General features: G+C 35.2%; 1 protein-coding gene across 2 annotated transcripts in view; it reads right to left on the bottom strand.

Annotated features, from left to right (window-relative positions):
• WAC (WW domain containing adaptor with coiled-coil) overlaps positions 1-21,460 on the bottom strand; it is a 114,220-nt gene that overhangs the window by 34,700 nt on the left and 58,060 nt on the right. The window contains exons 4-7 of one of the 2 annotated variants that reach the window (XM_043966193.1): positions 18,640-18,752; positions 15,068-15,183; positions 13,103-13,215; positions 5,823-6,131 (exon numbers count right to left, since the gene is read on the bottom strand). In XM_043966193.1, the coding sequence (XP_043822128.1) occupies positions 5,823-6,131; positions 13,103-13,215; positions 15,068-15,183; positions 18,640-18,752 (651 nt within the window). The remainder of the gene's footprint in view (positions 1-5,822; positions 6,132-13,102; positions 13,216-15,067; positions 15,184-18,639; positions 18,753-21,460) is intronic. The other variant, XM_043966194.1, reaches the window with a different exon arrangement.

Genomic DNA, 21,460 nt, shown 5'->3' with positions numbered 1-21,460 from the left:
GTTCATTCTTTCCTTAAGATTCTTATCCTCGGATTCACTTAAAAAACAATCAAATCTTTAAAAGTACCAACCTGGGGGCAGGTAGGTGGCAGCAGTGGATAAAGCACTAGCCCTGGATTGAGGACAACCTGAGTTCAAATCCAGCCTCAGACACTAGACACTAGCTTTATGACCTTGGGCAAGTCACTTAACCCTCACTGCCCCACAAAAAAACCAAAACCAAAAACAAACAAAAAAGAACACCCCAATGGGGCAGCTAGGTGGCACAGTGGAGAGAACACAGGTCCTGGAGTCAGGAGGACCTGAGTTCAAATCTGGCCTCACACACTTGACACTTACTAGCTGTGTAACCCTGGGCAAGTCACTTAACCGCAACTGCCTCACCAAAAAAATTTCCCCCAATTTCCTTTAAGCAAAAACAGAACAACTATAACTCAGAAGGCTCCCAATTATTCTCTTTACATGCCACTGTTTAATTTCTCATTGGAATCATTTGAAATCGTAGCATCAAAATTTTGTTTGGGGGAAGATTTTTAGAAGTAGAAAGAGTGCTGGATATGAAGTAAGAAAAAAATGGGAAGCAGCATAGCACAGCAGAAAGAATCCAGGGGACTTTGGTTCAAATCCCACCTCTGACATTTACTGCCTTGGGTGACCTTCCACAAATCACTTAACCTCTTTGGGCCTCAGTTTCTATATCTGTAAAATGAAGGAGGACAGCCTCTGTAGTCCCTTTTATCTCTAAATCCACGATGCTATGAATTTAAATCAGGCTCTAAATGTTATTGGTTTTCTGATCTTGAACAATTCACTTATCCTCAGTTTCCCCATGTATAACATGAGTCCAATAATTCCTGCCTTGTCCATCTCAATGTGTTGTAGGAAATAATTTTTAAAGTGCCATGGGAATAAAGGAATGGCATAACAGAGGTAAGCAATCTCTCCTCAACTTAAGAGTTGCTTAGATCTTGTGTCAAATCCCCAGTGGCCCCAAACTGAGTAAAAGATAACTGAGAGGGGCAGCTAGGTGGCGCAGTGGATAAAGCACTGGCCTCGGATTCAGGAGGACCTGAGTTCAAATCCGACCTCAGACACTTGGCACTTACTAGCTGTGTGACCTTGGGCAAGTCACTTAACCCTCATTGCCTTACCAAAAAAAAAAAAAAAAAGATAAATGGGAAATGTTTTTAAAAATAATTATAAATAAAATACAATGCAATACAGATAACATTAATCGGTGGTATTCTAAGAGTTTGACACTACTGGCTAGAGCACTGAGCAGGTAAGTAACTTGACTAGTTCAGGAATGCCAAAATATTTCTAAGCCAGGATTTGGCCACTAGTTTCCCCACCTTCAAGGTCAAGGTCAATTATCTCTCTATGGCATCACTTCACCTACCATCCAACCATTCGTCTTAAAGAATTATAAAAATTAGCTCTGAGGCAGCTCTCCTCTCTTTTTAGAGGCAGAGTCAAAAAGATTGCTTTTTGAATTCTTTCCTACAGGGTATAAGAGTATGTTTGATATAACCATAAACAGTTATAACAAACTATATATAAAAGTGTTTCTCTCAAAGACAATATCACTGGATCTAATCAACAAAACTGTCTTTATTGGAAGAGCACTCCCCCCTCCCCAAGCAATTCCTCTACAATCTCAAGGACAAAATTGTCAGCAAAGCCAAGTAAAAAATGTATTAAAACTACTAGTTGATATTTTCTAACCCTACAGTATTTTATTTGCATTCCATGTGGTGATGTCTGAAGTCTTTCCCTACTCCAATCCACCTTCCATACAACTGCCAAGGTTATTTTCCCTTCTAAAACCCTGGTCTGAATATGTTCCTCAATTAATTCGAGTGGCTCCTCATTTACTCAGAGATCCAAAATAAAATCCTTTGTCTGGTATTTAAAGCTCTTCACAAACATGAACCTTCCTAGTTCTCTAGTCTTTTCACATACTTCTTCATTCCAGCATTCTGTTTCAGCCAAACTGACACCTGCTAATCCTCACAAAAGAGGATGTACTTCTTCTCTCCCATTCCTGGAATATACTCTTCCCCTTTTCCAAATCCTTAATTTCCTTGCTGATTATTCTCATTTAGCACCTTCTGAATAATTCTAAAATTATAGCTGACCTCAATTACTCACCCCACTTTCCCAAACTACTGTCTTTTCTTCTTCACCACCAAACAAAAGTTATGCTTGCTGCCCCTACTTCTTCACCACCACTAAATCTCTTGCAATCTGCTCTCTATCTTCACCATTCTAAAGAAACTGCTATCTACTCATTTCTGGATTGTTAAACACAATGACCCTTTCCCCTCAATCCTCATCCAGATGAACAGCAGATTAGCCGCAGCATCTGAAACTACTTCCGTTCCTTCTTGATATAATCTCTTTTCTTCACTCACTCACTCATTCATTCATTCAACATTCATGAAGCATTTATTTAAGTGTCTACTATGAGTTAGGTACAATGATAGGTACTGGGAATTAAACCTTTTCATGCCTTCAAGGAGTTTACCTTCTAAGGTGGGAAAACTACTTATACACATAGAAATACAAAGTAATGGGGATGAGTGGAGATGAGAGGTAGAGGGAAGATGGGACAATTAGAAACCTCCTATAGGAAGGGGCACATAAGCTGATAAATGAAAAAAGCTAGGGAGTATACAAGACAGAGGATGAGGACATCATGCATTTTAAGCCTAGGTGACAGAGTGCCAACAAAATGGAATACTTACATAAATACTACATAAGAACAGTAGGTAGGCCAATTTGGCTGGAATGTAGAATGGATGAAGGAGGATAATGTGTGGTAGCTGTAGCAAGACTGTGAAAGGGTTTAAATATCAGGTTTGTTATTTTGACTCAAAAATAAAAGGGAGCCACTAGAGCTTCTAGAGCTGAAGAAGCATGGTAAGATCTGTGATTTGGAAATATCAATTTGGTGGCTTTGTAAAGGATGGATTGAAGGAGGAAGAGATTAAGTAATTACTACTGAATGTCAAAATGTTTGGTTGGAATGACATGATTTGATCCTCACAACAGTCCTATGAGGCATATGCTACAGATATCACTCCCTTATTACAAATGAGAAAACAAGACTCAGCAGGTGAAATTAATATGTCCAAGGTCACCAAGCCAATTAAGTGTCAGACATGGAGTTTGACTCCATGTTCCTGACTCCAAGTTGACCATTTTATCCACTATAGCACAGCAGGAAAACCAATTGGGAGGCTACTGAAATAGTCCTGGTAAAAAGTGATGAAGTTCTGAATAAGGCTGGTGGTCATCTGAATGGAGAAGAGGCATGTGAAGCATGTCAAGACTTGGCAACTGGTTTAACACAGAGGAAGAGGGAAGAGGGTGTCATAACTCCAAGGTCACTGGAAGGATGGTGAGACCCTCAAAACTTGATTTCTGTGATTCGCACTCACATTCAATCTTTCTGAACCTCCTCAAAGACACTATGTTTGGCCCTCCTCTCTATAAATTTCTCTTTCTGCTTTTATTAACATCCATGGCTTCAATTATCAAATGTATCTCTCTCAAATGTTTCTTATGCATCTTAAAATAACGATTAAAAAATTGAATTCATTTATCTACCTCTATTTCTATTCTTTCTATTAATGATACAATCATCTTGCCCATTACTGCATTTTAACATCATTAGAACTAACCTCAATTATTTCCTAGGAAATTATATCCAGGTATTTTAGTGTCAAATCCATTGCTCTTTACTTCCTATTAAATTTCTTAAAACCCTTGATTCTAGTGTCATATCTATGCTTTGTATCTTCAGTACTTAACACATTTTAAGCCTTTAATATATCTTAACTGAATTTGAATATAGGACATCTAATCAAGGAATGCTACTGTCTTTCAGATGTGGGCAAATACAAAATCTAATCATTTAAAAAGCAATTCCTATTTTGATAAAATATCCCTGGAAAAATCAATTTTATAATTTAGAAAATTTTTTAAATTAATTTGGACTAGAGATAAATGTAATCCTGAATGAAGCTGAAGTATAGATTATATCCTAAAGAAAGGAAATGTTTCTTCCTTCAAGTGCTTTTGGGGAAAGCCATCACTATGCTAAGAAAATATCAAAGAGGTTTTTGGTTGGTTGGTGTGTGTGTGTGTGTGTGTGTGTGTGTGTGTGTGTGTGTGTGTGTGTGTGTTTTTGAGGCTGGGGAGGGGCAGTGAGCAGAGAGGCAGTCCTATTTTAATAAGTAGATAAGAGCAAGTTATGTTATCAATGTTTTATGCATAGACAGTAGCTCTAAAGTGAGTGAATACAGTTGAGAATGATCTAAGAAATTTTTACACTATGAAAAAATTAACAGTAATTTTTGTTTCAGTAAATTAAACAATGCTTATTAACTCAACTAAAACTATCAGATTTATGACCAATTCTACATTTGTCTATGAAAATTATCTTTTTCTCATGGAAATCTTATCACAAGTTTATTTCCCCAAGCCACAATGAAGCTTACTTTTGAAAAGCTCAAATATAATAAAAAATAATTAACTATTTTGGAACTAAGGAAGAAATATAGTCAGAGAAACTTTAAAAAGAGGAAGAAATGGTACATCTAGTTTTATAGACATCTCCAAAGAGCTCTGTATGTGTATGCACTATAAATTAGAAATTTCCTTGAAAATTCTGGCATAAAACTTTAATTAAGGAATGTATTAACACTAAAAATAATTGCTAGTCGGTAAAAAGTACTTGGTACAACATATTTTTATAGAATCAATACCACTGCATTTTATATATATTTCATCATGGGGTTATTAATTAGTGATGTGGCACACCTTAAATGGTGAGAAAATTCATAAAGCAATCTAAAATAAACATGGAATTAATGCTGTATGTTGAATTATACATTCAAAATATAAAAGTCAAGGTGGAATGAATATATAAGCAGAAGCTCATAGTTACCTCCCCTCCACAAATGATTCCATAGTCCCACTCTATTTAGAATTACTCTCAGTATTAATGTTGGGTGTATACCCTCAGATTTCTTTGTACAATGGTTTACAGCCATTCTTTAGTAGTTTTACATGTAATGTGCTTTGACTATGAAATGATGAGATTCCCCCCTCCCCACACACCAAATCTCATATTCACAATATGTGCCATGTCTTTCCTGACAGCATTGTTATCTTCTTAAGGGAAGAAATACTATTTGTTGTTATTGTTGTTGTTATTACTGTTACTATTATCCCACAACTTGACTGTGGACTAAGTGTGCTTTATCAGTTTAATTTACTTTACTATTATGTCTTATACTTTAATCCAGATAGTGCTCCTTATTGACTTTGGGGACCATAGTGTTAAAGAAATCATTATGTCTGTTTTCTAACCTACATATTGTGAATAAGCTTATATGTTAATAAGTAAATGTGATTTATAAAGTACTCAGAAATTGTGCCATAAATGTCACCTATTAAGATTCCTGATTCCTAGAAAGTTTAAGAAATGAGAAACATTCATGCAATTCTAGAAATAATTGAAAATTTATAAATATCTGAAGGGATGTTCATTCTTTTTTTAAAGCAGATCATTTAAATTAGTAATAGCCATTATCAATTAAGTTTTAAAGTTTTTTTAATGGTTCAATTAAATCAATGTTTTTTTAAAAAATTGCATACAGCTTAGGCTGTAATTGAATGTTTACTAAGTCACTCTAGAGAACTTAATATTTTTCTTTTTCTTAAATTATTAAACCAAATGGAAATCTTACACTAATACCAGAAATTCCACTTCAACGTGCAACATCTAACAATAGAGGTCATACCAAGCATACCTTTTCTTTCTGTTTTCTGTGCAGGGATGGAAGATGTGGGTGTAGGCAGTTTTGATAAAGTAGATGCTCCATTAGCATCAAATGATTTCTTTGGCTGGTGATCAGATTGTAGAGGAAATGGACTAGAAGGAAGAGTGCTTGGGGTAGCAGTTGGATGAACCACTGGTTTGATGGGGTGCTGTACTGGCGTAGAACTACTGTGAGTCTCTGCTCTTGGCAGTCTGTAGTCTCTGTCATTGTGTCTGCTTGTTTGAGACAAAATATTCTGTGGGAGCATACTACTGGCATCACTGGAATGCTTGTCTTCCACTTTTGTTCAGTTCGCAAAGGAATGTTGGAATGAGGGGAAAAAAAAAAGATTACGTTAGAAACCTGTCTTTTACATTGGCTAATTGAGCAACATGCTAATAAGTAAGTCTCTTTTTATAAAACTGCAACCCTAGTTAGCTTCTGAAATTCTATCATCATCATGCAAATTCTCCAAGATAAATGGAAATGGTAACTCTCAACCATAAAACACACCCCTCTCATACTTATACTCAAATGTCAAAATGTTTGCCTTAAGTCACAAGTTTTCTATGTTGAGAATTTTGACAAATGTGATCAACAAAAATTATTAAAATATATATGAATTATACTATATCTATCTCTACATTTTAAAAGCACAGCACCTTTTAAATCAAAATATTCTAATAGTTTTAAAAGAAAATATAAACATATGTAAGGCTTTCTTGAAATAGCTGGACCCTAATCACTGATTAAAAAAACAAACCAATGAATACAATACAAAAAAAGAATATAGGTGATACCACTTGTATTAATAGCTCTACTTCTCTAGTCCTATACAACTGTATGTCATTTTAGCCAACACTAAGGGTTAGATAACTATTTAAGTAGCTGACTATCTGATAAACATTATATTAAAACAAGCTAATTACAAGAATCTTAAGATAAATTTTTTTTTAAAGTTAAATGTAAATCATTGAACACAATAAAACTACCTAAAAGTAATCTGCATCAAAATCTTTAAAAAAAGCCTAGTTGGGGCAGCTGGGTGGTACAGTGGATAGAGCACCGGCCCTAGATTCAGGAGTACCTGAGTTCAAATCCGGCCTCAGACATTTGATACTTACTGGCTGTGTGACCCTGGGCAAGTCACTTAACCCCAACTGCCCCCCCCCCCCCCCACAGCCTAGTTGATACCACTAGGTTCAAAAATACTTTCTTACAATTAAAAAAAAAAGGTACATAAAACTAATCTGTATATAAATTTTACTACTACCAATGCAGATAAATAGCATATATATATATATATATATATATATATATATATATATATATATATATATATATATATATATATATATATATATATATATATATATATATATATATATATATATAAACTCATGCCAACATAAACAACCTGAATTGAAGTTTGTTTCACTAATTCTGAAGCTAATATGGAAAAACTGAAAGTACAAATGCCTTAATATTCAAGTCAGGATAAGACTTTTGTACATACCAAACTAGGTTTGAAAAATGAACACAACTTCACTTTGATCCACCACTATAACAAATATAATTTAATTTATACTTAAACACTTATGTGCCGACGAGAATGTAAATTTCAGGAAATAAAAATATTCACATTTACAAAAATACAAAAGGTATCCTTTTACATGGCATGCTTCAAGTACCTCTCTACATTTATCTATAATGCTAAGTGTTAGCTTGCTTACTTAGCTTAACGCCATCCTCCTTGATAAAATAAACTTTCTTGACTTAAGATTAAATGGTATCCTATCTACTCTGCACTCCCCACCCCAACCCACCCCCAACTTCTCCTAATGTCCAAAAACCACCACAAACAATGATAGGACAAAGATTCATCTTCTGGTCTTACAACACTTGTCATCCGGCTTGAACATCAACCAGCAATCTCATAACCTCTTAGCATGTGCATAAGATAAGGGGCAGCCAAAGCACTTTAATAAATATCATGTAATTTTGTATGAAGTCACCAACTGGTATAACAACAACAAGAGCAACAAAAAACCCTTCCAACTAAACAGACACTATTAACTGATCAAAGAAAATTTACTATTTGAAAGGAGGGTAAACTGATAAAAGACTATATTTAAAGACTATATCATATTTGACTAGGAAGAAATAGGCTTTTATTAGTTAGAAAATGAATAAACCACCCAATGATGAGCAATAATTAGCTTTTAATTGTGTAGTTGTCATCCTAAAAACTGAAATGTAACTATCCTGTAAAATGCATTAGGAATGTCATTGATTACCAAATGAAAATTCCTGCCTGGGCAAGTAGGGAAGCAGTATTTCAAGGATACTTTTCCCAATGCCCTGTCCAATTTTCTACTTGATTTGCAACTTTTACTGTACTACCAAACAAGAACTCCTAAGGCCAATCTCTGTGCTTAACTGGACATAAAATTCATTTCTGTCCACTAAAGAAAATTCCTTTGAAGTTCTATCAGTCAAACTAATTATACAAAAGTAGTAAAAATATGTTCTAGTTAACATTTTCATATTCTAATCTTGCAATATACGATATTGCAAGATATGATATTCCTTCCAAAAATATATGTAGGTAAAACAAGAATTAGGCAGTGAATAGGTGAACTTCATCCACATAATTTCACTCATAGCCCTAAAATGATCACCACACAGACTCAATAGCCTATAAAGAAATGGATTTCTACCGAACATATCAGATGAGATATAATGAAATTTATGGGGGAAAAAATGATACTATAGCTACATCATTTGCTGGCTAAAAATTACACATGATAAAAAATGTTTCAGAACTTTTACCACATACAAACTCTTTTCTGATATTCAATTAGGCATGTCATTATAAACATTTATCATTTCCCACATGATTTAAAATTCCCAATTCTCTGGGCAGCTAAGGTGGCGCAGTGGATAAAGTACCTGCCCTGGATTCAGGAGGACCCACTTAACTAGCTGTGTGACCTTGGGCAAGTCACTTAACCCTCATTTCTCCTCTCCACCCCCCTCCCCAACATATCCTAATTCTCTGTGTAAGAGAAATACTATGGAAACCCATCCACTCACTCCCAAATAATGCGAGGGAAAAAACAACAAAAACAGAAATACTATGGCATGGTATTTGTCCTTGAAGAAAGGAAGAACAGACTCTGACACAGCAGCTGTAGGACCCAGGGCAAATCAACTAAGCTCTCAAATGTTCCTAAAAATTCTCTAAGACTCCAAGTTGTAGAGAAAGCCCAGTATCCCTTCTGCCAAAACCCCTATAATTCTATACTTAGAGGCACATAAATTTCAAGTATCAAGTATGGAGATATATAAGAGGTACCAGGGACCTCCTGCTGAAGATTATGCTCATGCAGGCTGGGATACTTGCAGATGAAGGGCAAGCAAAAGATAAAAGGAGTGGGTTTTTTTCCTCTCCTACTGCACTAACATTGTACAAAAGTATCAGAGGTTACCTTGGGAAACTGTGGCATAAGGCAAAGTGACCTCAGACTTCTTCTCCCTAGACCCTTGATCTTTTACATAGGTCTAAGTTTTTTAAAAATGAGGTTTCGGGGCAGCTAGATGGCGAAGTGGTTAAAGCACCAGCCCTGGATTCAGGAGTACCTGAGTTCAAATCCGGCCTCAGACACTTGACACTTACTAGCTGTGTGACCCTGGGCAAGTCACTTAACCCCAATTGCCTCACCAAAAAAAAAAAAAAAAGGTTTCACCAGAAGCGATGCATCCAAAATTAGAAGGGAGGCAGAAAGCTGGGAAACAATTTTTGAGGCCAGTACTTCTGATAAAGGCCTCATCTCTAAAATATATAGGGAATTAAATCAAATTTATAAGAATCCAAGTCATTCCCCAATTGAGAAATGGTCAAAGGATATGAACAGACAGTTCTCTGACGAAGAAACCAAAGCTATCTATTCCCATATGAAAAAATGCTCTAAATCTCTAATGATTAGAAATGCAAATTAAAACAACTGAGGTACCACCTGACACCTATCAGATTGGCTAAAATGACAAAAAAGGAAGATAATAAATGTTGGAGAAGCTGTGGGAAAATTGGAACACTAATCCATTGTTGGTGGAGCTGTGACCTGATCCAACCATTCTGGAGAGCAATTTGGAATTATGCCCAAAGGGCGATAAAGCTGTGCATACCCTTTGACCCAGCAATTCCACTTTTAGGTCTTTTGCCCAAAGAAATCATGGAAGGGGGAAAGGGACCCACATGTACAAAAATATTTATAGCTGCTCTTTACGTGGTAGCAAGGAATTGGAAGTTGAGGGGGTGCCCATCAATTGGGGAATGGCTGGACAAGTTGTGGTATATGAATACAATGGAATACTATTGTGCTGTAAGAAATGATGAGCAGGAGGAGTTCAGAGAAACCTGGAGGGTCTTACATGAGCTGATGATGAGTGAGATGAGCAGAACCAGAAGAACATTGTACACAGTATCATCAACATTGAGTGTTGACCTACTGTGATGGACTATATTCTTCTCACCAACGCAATGGTACAGAAGAGTTCCAGGGAACTCGTGATGGAAGAGGATCTCCAAATCCAAGGGAAAAAAAAAAAAGAACTGTGGAGTATAGATGCTGATTGAACCATACTATTTCTTTTGTTTTGGGTGCTGTTGGTTTTTTTTTTCTATTTTGAGGTTTTGCATCGCTGCTCTGATTTTTTCTCTTGTAACAGGATTAATGCAGAAATAGGAGTAATGTTATTATGTGTATATATATGTGTGTATATATATCTATATATGTATATGTATATAGATATATAGATATAACCTATATCAGATTACCTGCTGTCTAGGGGAGGGGGGAGGGAGGGAGAAAAATCTGAAATTGTAAAGCTTATATAAACAAAAGTTGAGAACTATCTTTACATGTAACGGAAAAAATAAAATACCTTATATGTAAAAAAATTAAAAACAAAAAAACCAAACAAAAATGAGGTTTCACTATTTTAAAACTATCAACAATCCCAAAACAAGGAATTAAGGGAGAAATTGGGCACTCCTTTCTCTTAAACTGAAGAACATTTTTGTCTTTCATTTTTCCAGGTATACTTCTAATTTAATAAGAAATCACCCCACCTACCATACACTGAAAAAAACAAGCATGTTCAAGAATGATCAGATGGAAAACACAAAGGATTTTTCAAAAATAGGAATTATAAAACACACCTACTAATGTTTAACAAGAAGAAACTTTGTTTAAAATAAACCTTAGTTTCTATTAATGCCAAAAACTCAAATCAGCAGTGTTAATATAAAGTTATACAGTTTTTACCTAGGCAACAGAATTTTGCCACCCCTATTTCTTCACAAGTGATTCTTTACAAGTTAAACAACAATACAACAAAACACCATGTAGTCTAGTCTGTTTTCTCATCTGCAAAATAAGAGGGGCTAGGATGGGAAGGGGAACTGAGCAATCTCAAAAGTCCTTTCCAAATGCATAGAGCTGGAATTCAAATTTCTACCAGCTTTTGAAATTGAATGGTCAAATAGCAGCATGACTCACACAGGATATTAAATAAATTCTTCATCACAAAACAAAAAATCATGAATAATAATTGTTATAATTCAGTTATTAAGTACCTTGCTACCAGATATATTCAAAGATGAATTTGACTTTCAGCATGAACATACTTTCAAAATATAAGTAATCTTGAACAGAGTCCTACTGTGAATGTAAAAACCTACAAATGCATTTTACTATACTTTTAGGTTTATTAACTCATGGGATTTTTCTAAGTAGGAAAATGTATAATATATGTGAATGTGTTCTGTAAATATGGCTAAACTAAAGCTATTACTTGTTTATTTTTCACCTCCCAAATTTACAATAATCTACCAGGAGGCTAAAACTAATTTTAGTTCTACAAAAGATTTTTATGGCAAAGAAACTAATCACCATAAAAAAAGTAACACTATTTTGATCCTCTTACAATTTTCTTTTCTTTTTTTTTAACCAATTAAAAACAAAACAAAAAGAGCAAACTAACTTTGTAGCATTGATACAATGCTTTAAATACTTTTGTCTTTTCTTAAAAAAAAATTAACCAAAAGAGTAAATGTTTAATAATTTCCAGAATTGGGGCAGCTAGGTGGTGCAGTGGATAAAGCACCAACCCTGGATTCAGGAAGACCTGAGTTCAGTTCCGGCCTCAGACACTTGATGCTTACTAGCTGTGTGACCCTGGGCAAGTCACTTAACCCCACTGCCCCGCCCCCCCCCCCAAAAAATTCCAGAACTGCCTTCCTTTACCCTTGATCCCTCAACTTGATAAAAACCACATGTTCTTACTGTGGATTCTCTATTGGGTCAAGTATTAAAGATGTCCCTTGAATGAAATACTGAACCCTTTGGTGGCATTTCAAGCTTAAAGGATTAATGAATTGTGGAACAGTGTTAATGATATAAAAATAATCTGTACTTTTTCCATAAGTAAGATTCAATTGTCCCCTATATGGATAATAAAAGTCTATACTGTAACTATTACTAAACATTTTTTGCATATGACTTATGGCAATGTTTAGAAGGAATTGACCAATTCTGACAAAATTTTTATACAACACTAAACCGGCCCAAAGATAGCATGAAATGCTGCTCAGGTCACTATTCTCAAATATGATATCTAACAAAAGTATTCCAACAGGCATATTTTCTAAAATTTAAAAAAGATTTTAATGAAACAGGTAAAGGTTAAAGTGATACTGACAGCATTTAAATATCACTGTTGGTTGAAATTTAATTCCCAGAACATTATATTAGCATGAAAACGAAATTCCCAGAACAAGTATTATCAACAACTCTAGGGGCCAGGTTCTGTTGAGAAGCACGTGTATAAAAACGTCTTTCCTCTATAATCTGCTAGGCTCCATCATAAATCCACTTAGATCTTCCCAGTATCTCTAAGGATTTGTCAGATAGGAACTAGTATTGCTAGAATGCTATGGCATTATTCATTTTTAAATGAGCATCTTCTGTTTTTGAATGGCAATCAGTTATGTAGTGGAGTGTGTGTGCATGTGCACTATCCTCTCAGGTATCTATCAGTGATAAGCAGAGAGCATGTGTGTGCGTGTATGTGTGTACACACACCCCTACACGAAGAGAGGCACCATACGTAAGTTGTTTATACATAAATGTAAACATACATGCATTCACAATATAAATAAGCAAAGCAGAACTATTTAGAGCCACTTGAACAAAAAGAATACTTACTTCCACCTGCAAACCCACTGGTAGCTGTGGTTTGCATCACCTCTCTTCTGTAATCCCTATCTTTTGGGAAGCTGTTAACTGCCATTTTACTTGCTTCTTTTTGTCTCTGCTCTCTGAAAGAAAAAAAAAATACATGCACATGCCCAGTAAAAATTGAATAAAGGATATGGAAGTCTATGCATCACAGATGAATTCTAAATAAATCCAATACTTTTGACAGACCTGAAACAGAACAATGGGCATGTAGGCATTTGTCTAAACTGACTTATTACAGAAAAGTACAAAATATAAAGAGGTAAGAATTTGACTGTAGTTCAACTGGGATGGGGAAAAACCAGGAAAAAAAAAGCTGACTAAAATTCTACTTTTAGGTTGCTATAAAACTATAGCCTATCTTCTTTTTCATTAGCAGTCCATTTCCATTTCAACCAGTTTTAATGAGGTTCACCCATACATTTGCATCTTAGATGATAGATGTTTATTACTGGCCTTTCGTAGCTATTAAATGATAAGAAATCTTACTAGGTTAACTGGTGCTGTTTTCCTTTTCACCTTCTATCTGATCCTGAATTTGAGGGTGTTAAATTTCAATAGCGGGGCGGCTAGGTGGCGCAGTGGATAAAGCACCGGCCCTGAATTCAGGAGGACCTGAGTTCAAATTCGGCCTCAGACACTTAACACTTACTAGCTGTGTGACCCTGGGCAAGTCACTTAACCCCAATTGCCTCACTAAAAAAAAAAAAATTTCAATAGCAATAATTTCAATTAAGCTTTATAACAAAAAGTGAACAGAAAGGAACCTTACAGATACAAAAAGCTTAGTAAATGACTAAGATGGCTTTGCCCAAGAGCACACTGCAATGGGGTAATAAAACTGAGACAATTCAGCTATATCCCAGCTGGGTATGAAGGGTAGCCCAAAGAAGGAAAAATGAATGCTACAGATTACCGTGGAATGAGAGTAATGTTTCTTTCAATTCCTTGAAAAAAATACAATCATATTTTTTTCTTTTTCACATCTGTACCAGTGGAGTGGGAGGTGAGGGGAATACCTGTCAAGAAATGTCTATAAAAGAATTGTAGTGAACCTAAACAGAGAAGTTTTTTTATCCTAGGATTGGATGAAGGCGAGAACAAAAAATAAAATTCACAGGAAGATGGGAAATGGGACTAAAATAATTAATTTAAAACACATTTTAAAGAAAAAATAAAATTCTCTATAAATTCAAACTACTTTTATTGTAGTAATAGACTCGTTTAAACAAAGGCAGGATTTGCTTATTTAAAGCAGCAAATGTATCCATGCCTATTAGGTACATTGTTGCCAATAAAGGCACGTAGGAAAAGAAATGTGCCAATGCCTATATTTATGGATTCTGATCTAGTTTTCTCAATTCTTACTATTTTCCATTGGTCTTGCCACTACACAGTACTCAGTCTTCCTCCTTGAAATTCAATCGGACCCCAGTACAAATAACATTATAGCAGAAAGCACAAATGTTGTACCAAAACAAATCCTTTCATTAAATAAATGGCTTCCAGGCTAGAAGCCTTTAAGTACATCTGCTCTATGAGACTTTTCATTAAGTCTTACTTTGTAAAGAATTATGACCAAGGACTATCCATTGGAACCACCAAAAAATTCAACAGAATTTACATCAGAAGTTACATACGGTATTGAAAAATTAAATAACCTGCCCAAGATGATACTGTCAGGATGTCCCAGATTTCCTTGCTGGGAGACAGCTTCCAAAGGCTACATGCAACCAAAGGCTGCCTTTCTAAAAATGTAAGCTGCAAAGCAGATGTTCATCTGCACTGACAGAATGTTTGTTTACTTGAAGTGCCGTCTGCCTAAGGAATTACAGATTTACCAGGACAACAGTATTCATAAACATAAGATTTTAATCTACCGGCAAGGACATGGGCGGGAATCTGTGCATCCTTTAAGTTAAAAAGAAATACCTTTCAAGCCACTCTTTTGGTTTTTCCCACTGTGAAACTTCTGTTCGACAGTTGTAGTAGTACTTTTTCCCAGAAGAACTGATGTGTTCAGACCAGTCATCTGCAGAATCATAAGACTAAAAAAACAAAAAAAATCCATGTGGTTAAAAGGTTAGGATAGATTATATAACATCTTAATATTAAATAGCAAGATCAATTATATGAAAAATAGAAATATAACACATGGTTATAAGGAATATATGGGACAAGACTACCATGAATTAAAAGTTAAGCTTATTAAATATTTATAATTGCCTTAGGTAATCCCACAAAAAAAACAGGGTTATGGTGTTTAAAAGGGTTTGAGAGACATAATTTCTGGACCAGGGTCACACAGCTAGTAAGTATCAAGGGTCAGAGGCTGGATTTCAACTCAGGTCCTCCTAAATCCAGGGCTGGTGCTTTGTCCACTGCGCCATCTAGCTGCCCCCAATTTAATCATTCTATTAATAATGCCAGCATTTTAATAAAAGGATGGTCATTTGACCATCTCTTTAGACAAAAATAATCATGGCTGCAGTCTCAAGGCTTATGTGCCCATTGGAAGAGGGGTGTTTCCCAAGGAAACTATCAACTCTGACTGATTAACAATTAATGAGAATAAATATTACAACGAGAGGCTGGACCTGAACTTTAATTCTGTCATTTACAGAATAGGTACACCCAGCTTTGGGCAATCCATTCAAAGAATTTATACCCACCCGAACCTGAGTAGAGCACAATGTTTTTCCCCCACATGGGTGGAGTCTGGACAGAGGAGGTTAACTCAACCTTCAGAGACTAAGGTCTTGAAATGAGGATAAAAGAACAAAGGGAGAAATCTGAATAACCTCAAATCACTGGCTATTAGAAAAAAGTGGTGAAATACAACTTTCCTGAATTCAAAAATATTACAAATGTTCTTTATGCAACAGTTTTTATATAAGCTATGGTTTTTGATTACTGTAACAATCACATCAAAAACACTGCATTCACATTTCACTATCTAATCCCTCTACAAACATTTTCTTGAAAAATGAGATTGTGCCATGAAGATAGAATTATTAAAAAGATTAATTTCATTTCTGATTCTAGATTAACTGCCATAGAAATTGGTAGAACAGATTCTTTAATTTTATTATGGCACAACAAAAGTTTTAAAATATTATATGCAAGGTTTTGATTTAACATTTCTTTATAATAGTAAATTCAGCTGAAAAGACTACACTAAAATATATCCAACTAAAAAGGGAAAAGGTCTTGAAGTTAGATTGTGCTCATGGGCTGCTGTTGCTCTGGAATGAAGTAAACCTGTAAATCTGATTCTGTCCCAAGTCATCTCCCCCTACAAGAGACACTAAGGAGCATAAAACAATTCAAGAAATGACCCTGGGGGGCAGGTAGGTGGCACAGTGGATAGAGCACCAGCCCTGGAGTCAGGAGGACCTGAGTTCAAATCCGGCCTCAGACACTTAACACTTACTAGCTGTGTGACCCTAGACAAGTCACTTAACCCCAATTGCCTCACCAAAAAAAAGAAAAAAGAAAGAAATGACTCTGGGAATTTGATTCAAAATGTCTCTTCTGGTAGAGCCATAGTGTCTGACTTCTACTGGGGGTAAAAATTGGAATTCATTTGGAATCAGATACTCATAAAATGTAACTGTTTAAGATGAAAGATTTGGAACACAAATTTTATTTAGACTAATCTCTTTATTTTACAAATGATCAATTTAAAGCCCAAGGAGGTTAAAGAATATTAAGAAGCCCACCTAATTCACACAGGTATTAATAGCAAAGCTAGAATTTAGAGAGCCCGGTGATTCTGATTTCAAATCTTCCACTTTCCATGAGACTTAAGGATTATCTTAGTAGATCCACTAAGTCACTGTGCCTCCCTTGACCAAAGACACAACTGACCCAGTCTTTTGGAGATTTTTTTTTAATTGTTAATTAGTTACCCTACCCATCTCTCAGATTAGGTTAGGGAAAAGATGATAAGAAAGAGTTTTCTTTTAAGTTATAAGTTGATGCCCAATGTCCTCAAAGGCCCTATTTAGCAAAGTCTTTTCCTCCACACTACCCCCTATTCTGCATCTGACTAAAAGAAGGAAAAAAATTTACTTCTTTATCCAAGTGGGACAACAACTGCTATTCCTACAATCTTCTGTAAATTACTTTATCTTTGCAAAGGCAAAGAATTAGAGAAGCTGCCAAATATCTATCCCTGCTTTTTTCTCTTAGTTCCTTGAACCCACAAATCTTTAGGTTGAACTTAAAAAATAAAATAAAATAAACTTCTAATACGCAGACCCCTCATCTTTTAAAGGCACTATGGATTCCCTTTAATCTAAAGCTTAAAGTTGAACATCTACAACTTAAAAAGAAATCATAAATGCAAATACTACCCTTTAATAATATACAAGCAAATTCCCTATTCTTCTCTGCTATAGCCTGCCATCTCTCAAATCAATTTGAAGGAAAAAAGAAGTAATACTCTAGATATAAATTAGCTTTACCACTAATTTCTAACTCCAGGACTCTGTTCTCTGAAAAATCTTGCCGTCTTTTTTTTTTTTAACTAAAGTTTAATGAAATTTGCTGAATAAAGCTGGACATGATTTAGATATTTCTTAAGATTTATTTACAGAACAACCACCTATTGCTTCTGAATAGGCTTTATCAAAGTCCCTGGCCCACTTCACAAAAAGAATAGTCTCACAACTTCTCTCCCCTCTTGCCTTGAACCTTTTGCAACCATCAAAAAACATAATAAAAAGGCTTCTCTTTGTAATCTCACCTTTTCTTTTTTTACTTAATAGAGAAAAAGGTCATAATTTCTGTGAAGCTGGGTATATCTTCTTAGGAAAATTGCTGTTTGGTCTTTGGTAGGGATAATGGAATAAAATAATCATATAGAAATGAACAATTCGCTTCTATATAAATGCCTTTCAACATAATTCCAAGACAGAGAAGGAAATAGCATCTGTTGTTTCCAAGTTTTGAAGATGGAAAGATTTGCAAGTACAAAAAAAACTATGATTTAAGATTATCTCCTTTGTAGACTTTTAGGTAAAAACTGATTTATACCATTATTCCTTAAAATCTTTTTGGCATTCAAAAATGACTACAATGAATAGCCAATTTATTGTTCTGAACGCTTTACAAAATCCTGAGAAGCTGGAAGGAAGTGGGACTCAAGTTGCATACTTCTTGGGATAAAATGTTGGAATAAGACATATCAAAATAATTTGTTATATGCTCTCAGTTTAATGCTTCTTGAATATTAAAACAATGCCCACCCACTAAAACACCTCAATATTAACAGTAGAATGTGTTTTTCACAAAATGGAATCAGCAACTAATTATGGTACATTTAGGCTAAACCTAATTCAAATTTTGAACAAATTATTTAACAAAAATTCTTTACTTTAAAAGTAAAGAATTCATATAGTGCCATTTTTAAAAGTCTTTTGCTAGTCATCTTGATTTCATTCTTCTAGTGCCAAGAACTAGAGAATACTTTTTAACTAGGTAACACTATAAATACTTACTGCGTCTGAAGTTTTGCTTGGATTTGGATTATTGCTTGGAGTAGAAGAATGTGAATTTGAACTATGAAGAGCACTGTGGTTATGTGAATTTTCTTGTGGAGAGTAACTGGTCCCTAAAAAACAAATTATTTTTCAAAATGAATTTGGAAAGAAGTATAAGAAACTTGTCTCTATATTTTATTTTGACTCAAAGATCTGCAAATTAAATTTATAGTCTTATTATCCATAAATAATGCATAGAAATGCTCCTAATAAAACCCATAAACTGAGTTTGTGAGAGTATTTTAAATGTGATATACACAAAGAATATGTATTTGGCTCATATATACCACGCAAAAGTATACATTATACTTGTGGGGAAAATCTCAGCTATAATTTTCAAGCATCTTTTAACTAGAAATCTAGTTTAAAGCTAAGTAGCTGTGCTAGCATTGTGCTTTGGCATAATGTGACACTTTACCCATTTTACAGATGGAGAAACTGAGGCTCAGAGAGGTTAAGTAATTTGCCAAAGATCAGACAGCTAACTAGGCATCTAAGGGAGGATTTAAACTTAGGTTTTTCTGACTGAGTTCAACACTCTATCCACTGTTCCACCTAGCTACCTCTAACAAACCTAGATAAGGTTAGATAGACAGAGTGTATGTATGTGTGCATGTATGTCTCTGTGTGTCCAAAGACATTCCAACTATGTCCCTAGAACCACCTTCTCCAGGGAACCAAGCATAAGGTGATCTATGGATTCCTAGCAAAGGGTGTTGGATACCTGGCAATTTCTGGACAGCACCAAACAAAAATTCGCCCTTAGGGTAGAGGTACATGTCCTACTGAAACCTGTTTTGAAAAACCTGAAAAGCATGCTAAAGCTTTGGTACCAATTTATACTACCATGCTATATATAGAAAACTATGCTAAACTGGCAAATAGTGGTGTCTCAACTTTATGGGCATCTTCTATTCAGCACATCATCAGTTTATGGAACAACCATGTGAATACATGTAAGGCATCTGTTCTTCCCTCACCTCCCAAACACTGTCTATACACACAAATGTCTAAGAGTTATGAAATTTATAACAGGACACAAAACACCATACACTACATTAGAGCTGTATACTTGTATGCAATTTTAAATATATTGATTAAACAAATTATTAAGAAATAAGTACAGAGATTTCTAAAAAGAAATATTATAGGTAAGATTTTTCATTTCTTGTTATTGTTAGAAGAGAGCAGGAGTTAACAAGGCAGAAGGCTAATGATAGGCTCCACCTTTCCTACATAGTAGCAAGACTCACCAGAACTTAGCCAAACAAGGGGGCCTTGAGTTAGCTACCCCTGCCTTGTTCATTCTCTAAACAACTCGCTACTTGCTACTTAATTTAAGGAAGACTAGTGTACAAAAGAGAAACCAAATAAGCCATACTACTTATGGCTCTAATTTGGTACTATTTATTTCCTACAACTGAAAATACTTCTAGGAATTACTAATCTTATGTTCACACTGATCACTCTTATCTTGCTGCTCCAAATGTCTTTCAAAAAATATCAAATACTGAGTCATGGGGGCATCTAGGTGGTACAGTAGATAAAGTACTGGCCCTGGATTCAGGAGGACCTGAGTTCAAATCTAGCCTCAGACACTTTACACTTACTAGCTGTGTGACCCTGGGCAAGTCACTTAATCCCCATGCCCCCCCCAAAAAAATACTGAGTCATATTATTTCTTAAGTTAAAAAAAATTTAGAGGTTACTACTTCAGTAATCTCATTTTTGAGATAAGGAAACTGAGGACCCAAGAAGGAAAAATAACTTGGCCTAAGGTGGCAAATAGGAGAGCCAGAATTTGAATCCAAGGTAATTTGTCTCCAAGTCTTGTGTGCTTTCCACCACATGGCTGTGCCCATCTTTAGTTCAAAAACTATCAAGGGGTAAGGTAAAAAAAAAAAAAAAATCATAGAATTCTAGACATAGCAACCAAATGATCGGGTGTGAAATGATGAAATATGAATATAAAAATTTATTCAGTTAAAGTAATCATCTATGAAAAACTGATACACTGGTTTTAAAAGGTATATGAAAAGAAGGGAGAAATAACAGGACTAAAAGAAAAATGTATGGCGTCAAGTTCATATTTGGGAAGTAAAAATTTCATTTCAATTCCATTAAGCCATCTGTCTCCAAAGTAGGGTATGCACATGATTACCCACTGGGGTGTAGGAAGAAAAATATCAGAACTTAAGATATAAACTTGGGTTTGGGATCCAAAAAAGAAAAACTGCTTAGTTTTACCAACATTTAGCATACAGGTTTAACAATGGCACTCATGCTTGTTATCTACAGGTATACAATGTATCCTCAAGAAAGAGTAAGAGATAACACAATGCAGAGTTTGATGGTGGTGGTATCCTCAATGAACCATCTATTTTAACATACTGCAACGAATTACAGATTTTGGTAAGTGGTTTAAAAAGATATTTACAGACTGAAGACTATTAATGGGAGCAAAAGTAAACAATGAATCAATCAATCAACTAAAAAGCATTTATTAAGCACTTACATGCTATGCACTGTGCATAGGATACAAATATTAAAAAAACAAAAACAAAAAAACAGCTCCTGCCCACAAGTTTACCTTCTAATAGAGAAAGATAATACAGCCAGCAGTTGTGACTGACATGGCCCAGGTAAAATGGCTAGATGGGATGTGAAGCTGAAGTATGCTCTGTTGACAGGGACCAGTCAGGAGATATGATAGGCTAAGTGGGCTAGTCTGAATACACTCAGTTCCCAAGAGCAGCTAGGGACTGGGAATTAGAAAATA

Source organism: Dromiciops gliroides, chromosome 5 (genome assembly GCF_019393635.1).
Source record: "Dromiciops gliroides isolate mDroGli1 chromosome 5, mDroGli1.pri, whole genome shotgun sequence".
Classification (NCBI taxonomy): Eukaryota; Metazoa; Chordata; class Mammalia; order Microbiotheria; family Microbiotheriidae; genus Dromiciops; species Dromiciops gliroides.
This window is presented reverse-complemented; position numbering and strand designations above follow the sequence as displayed.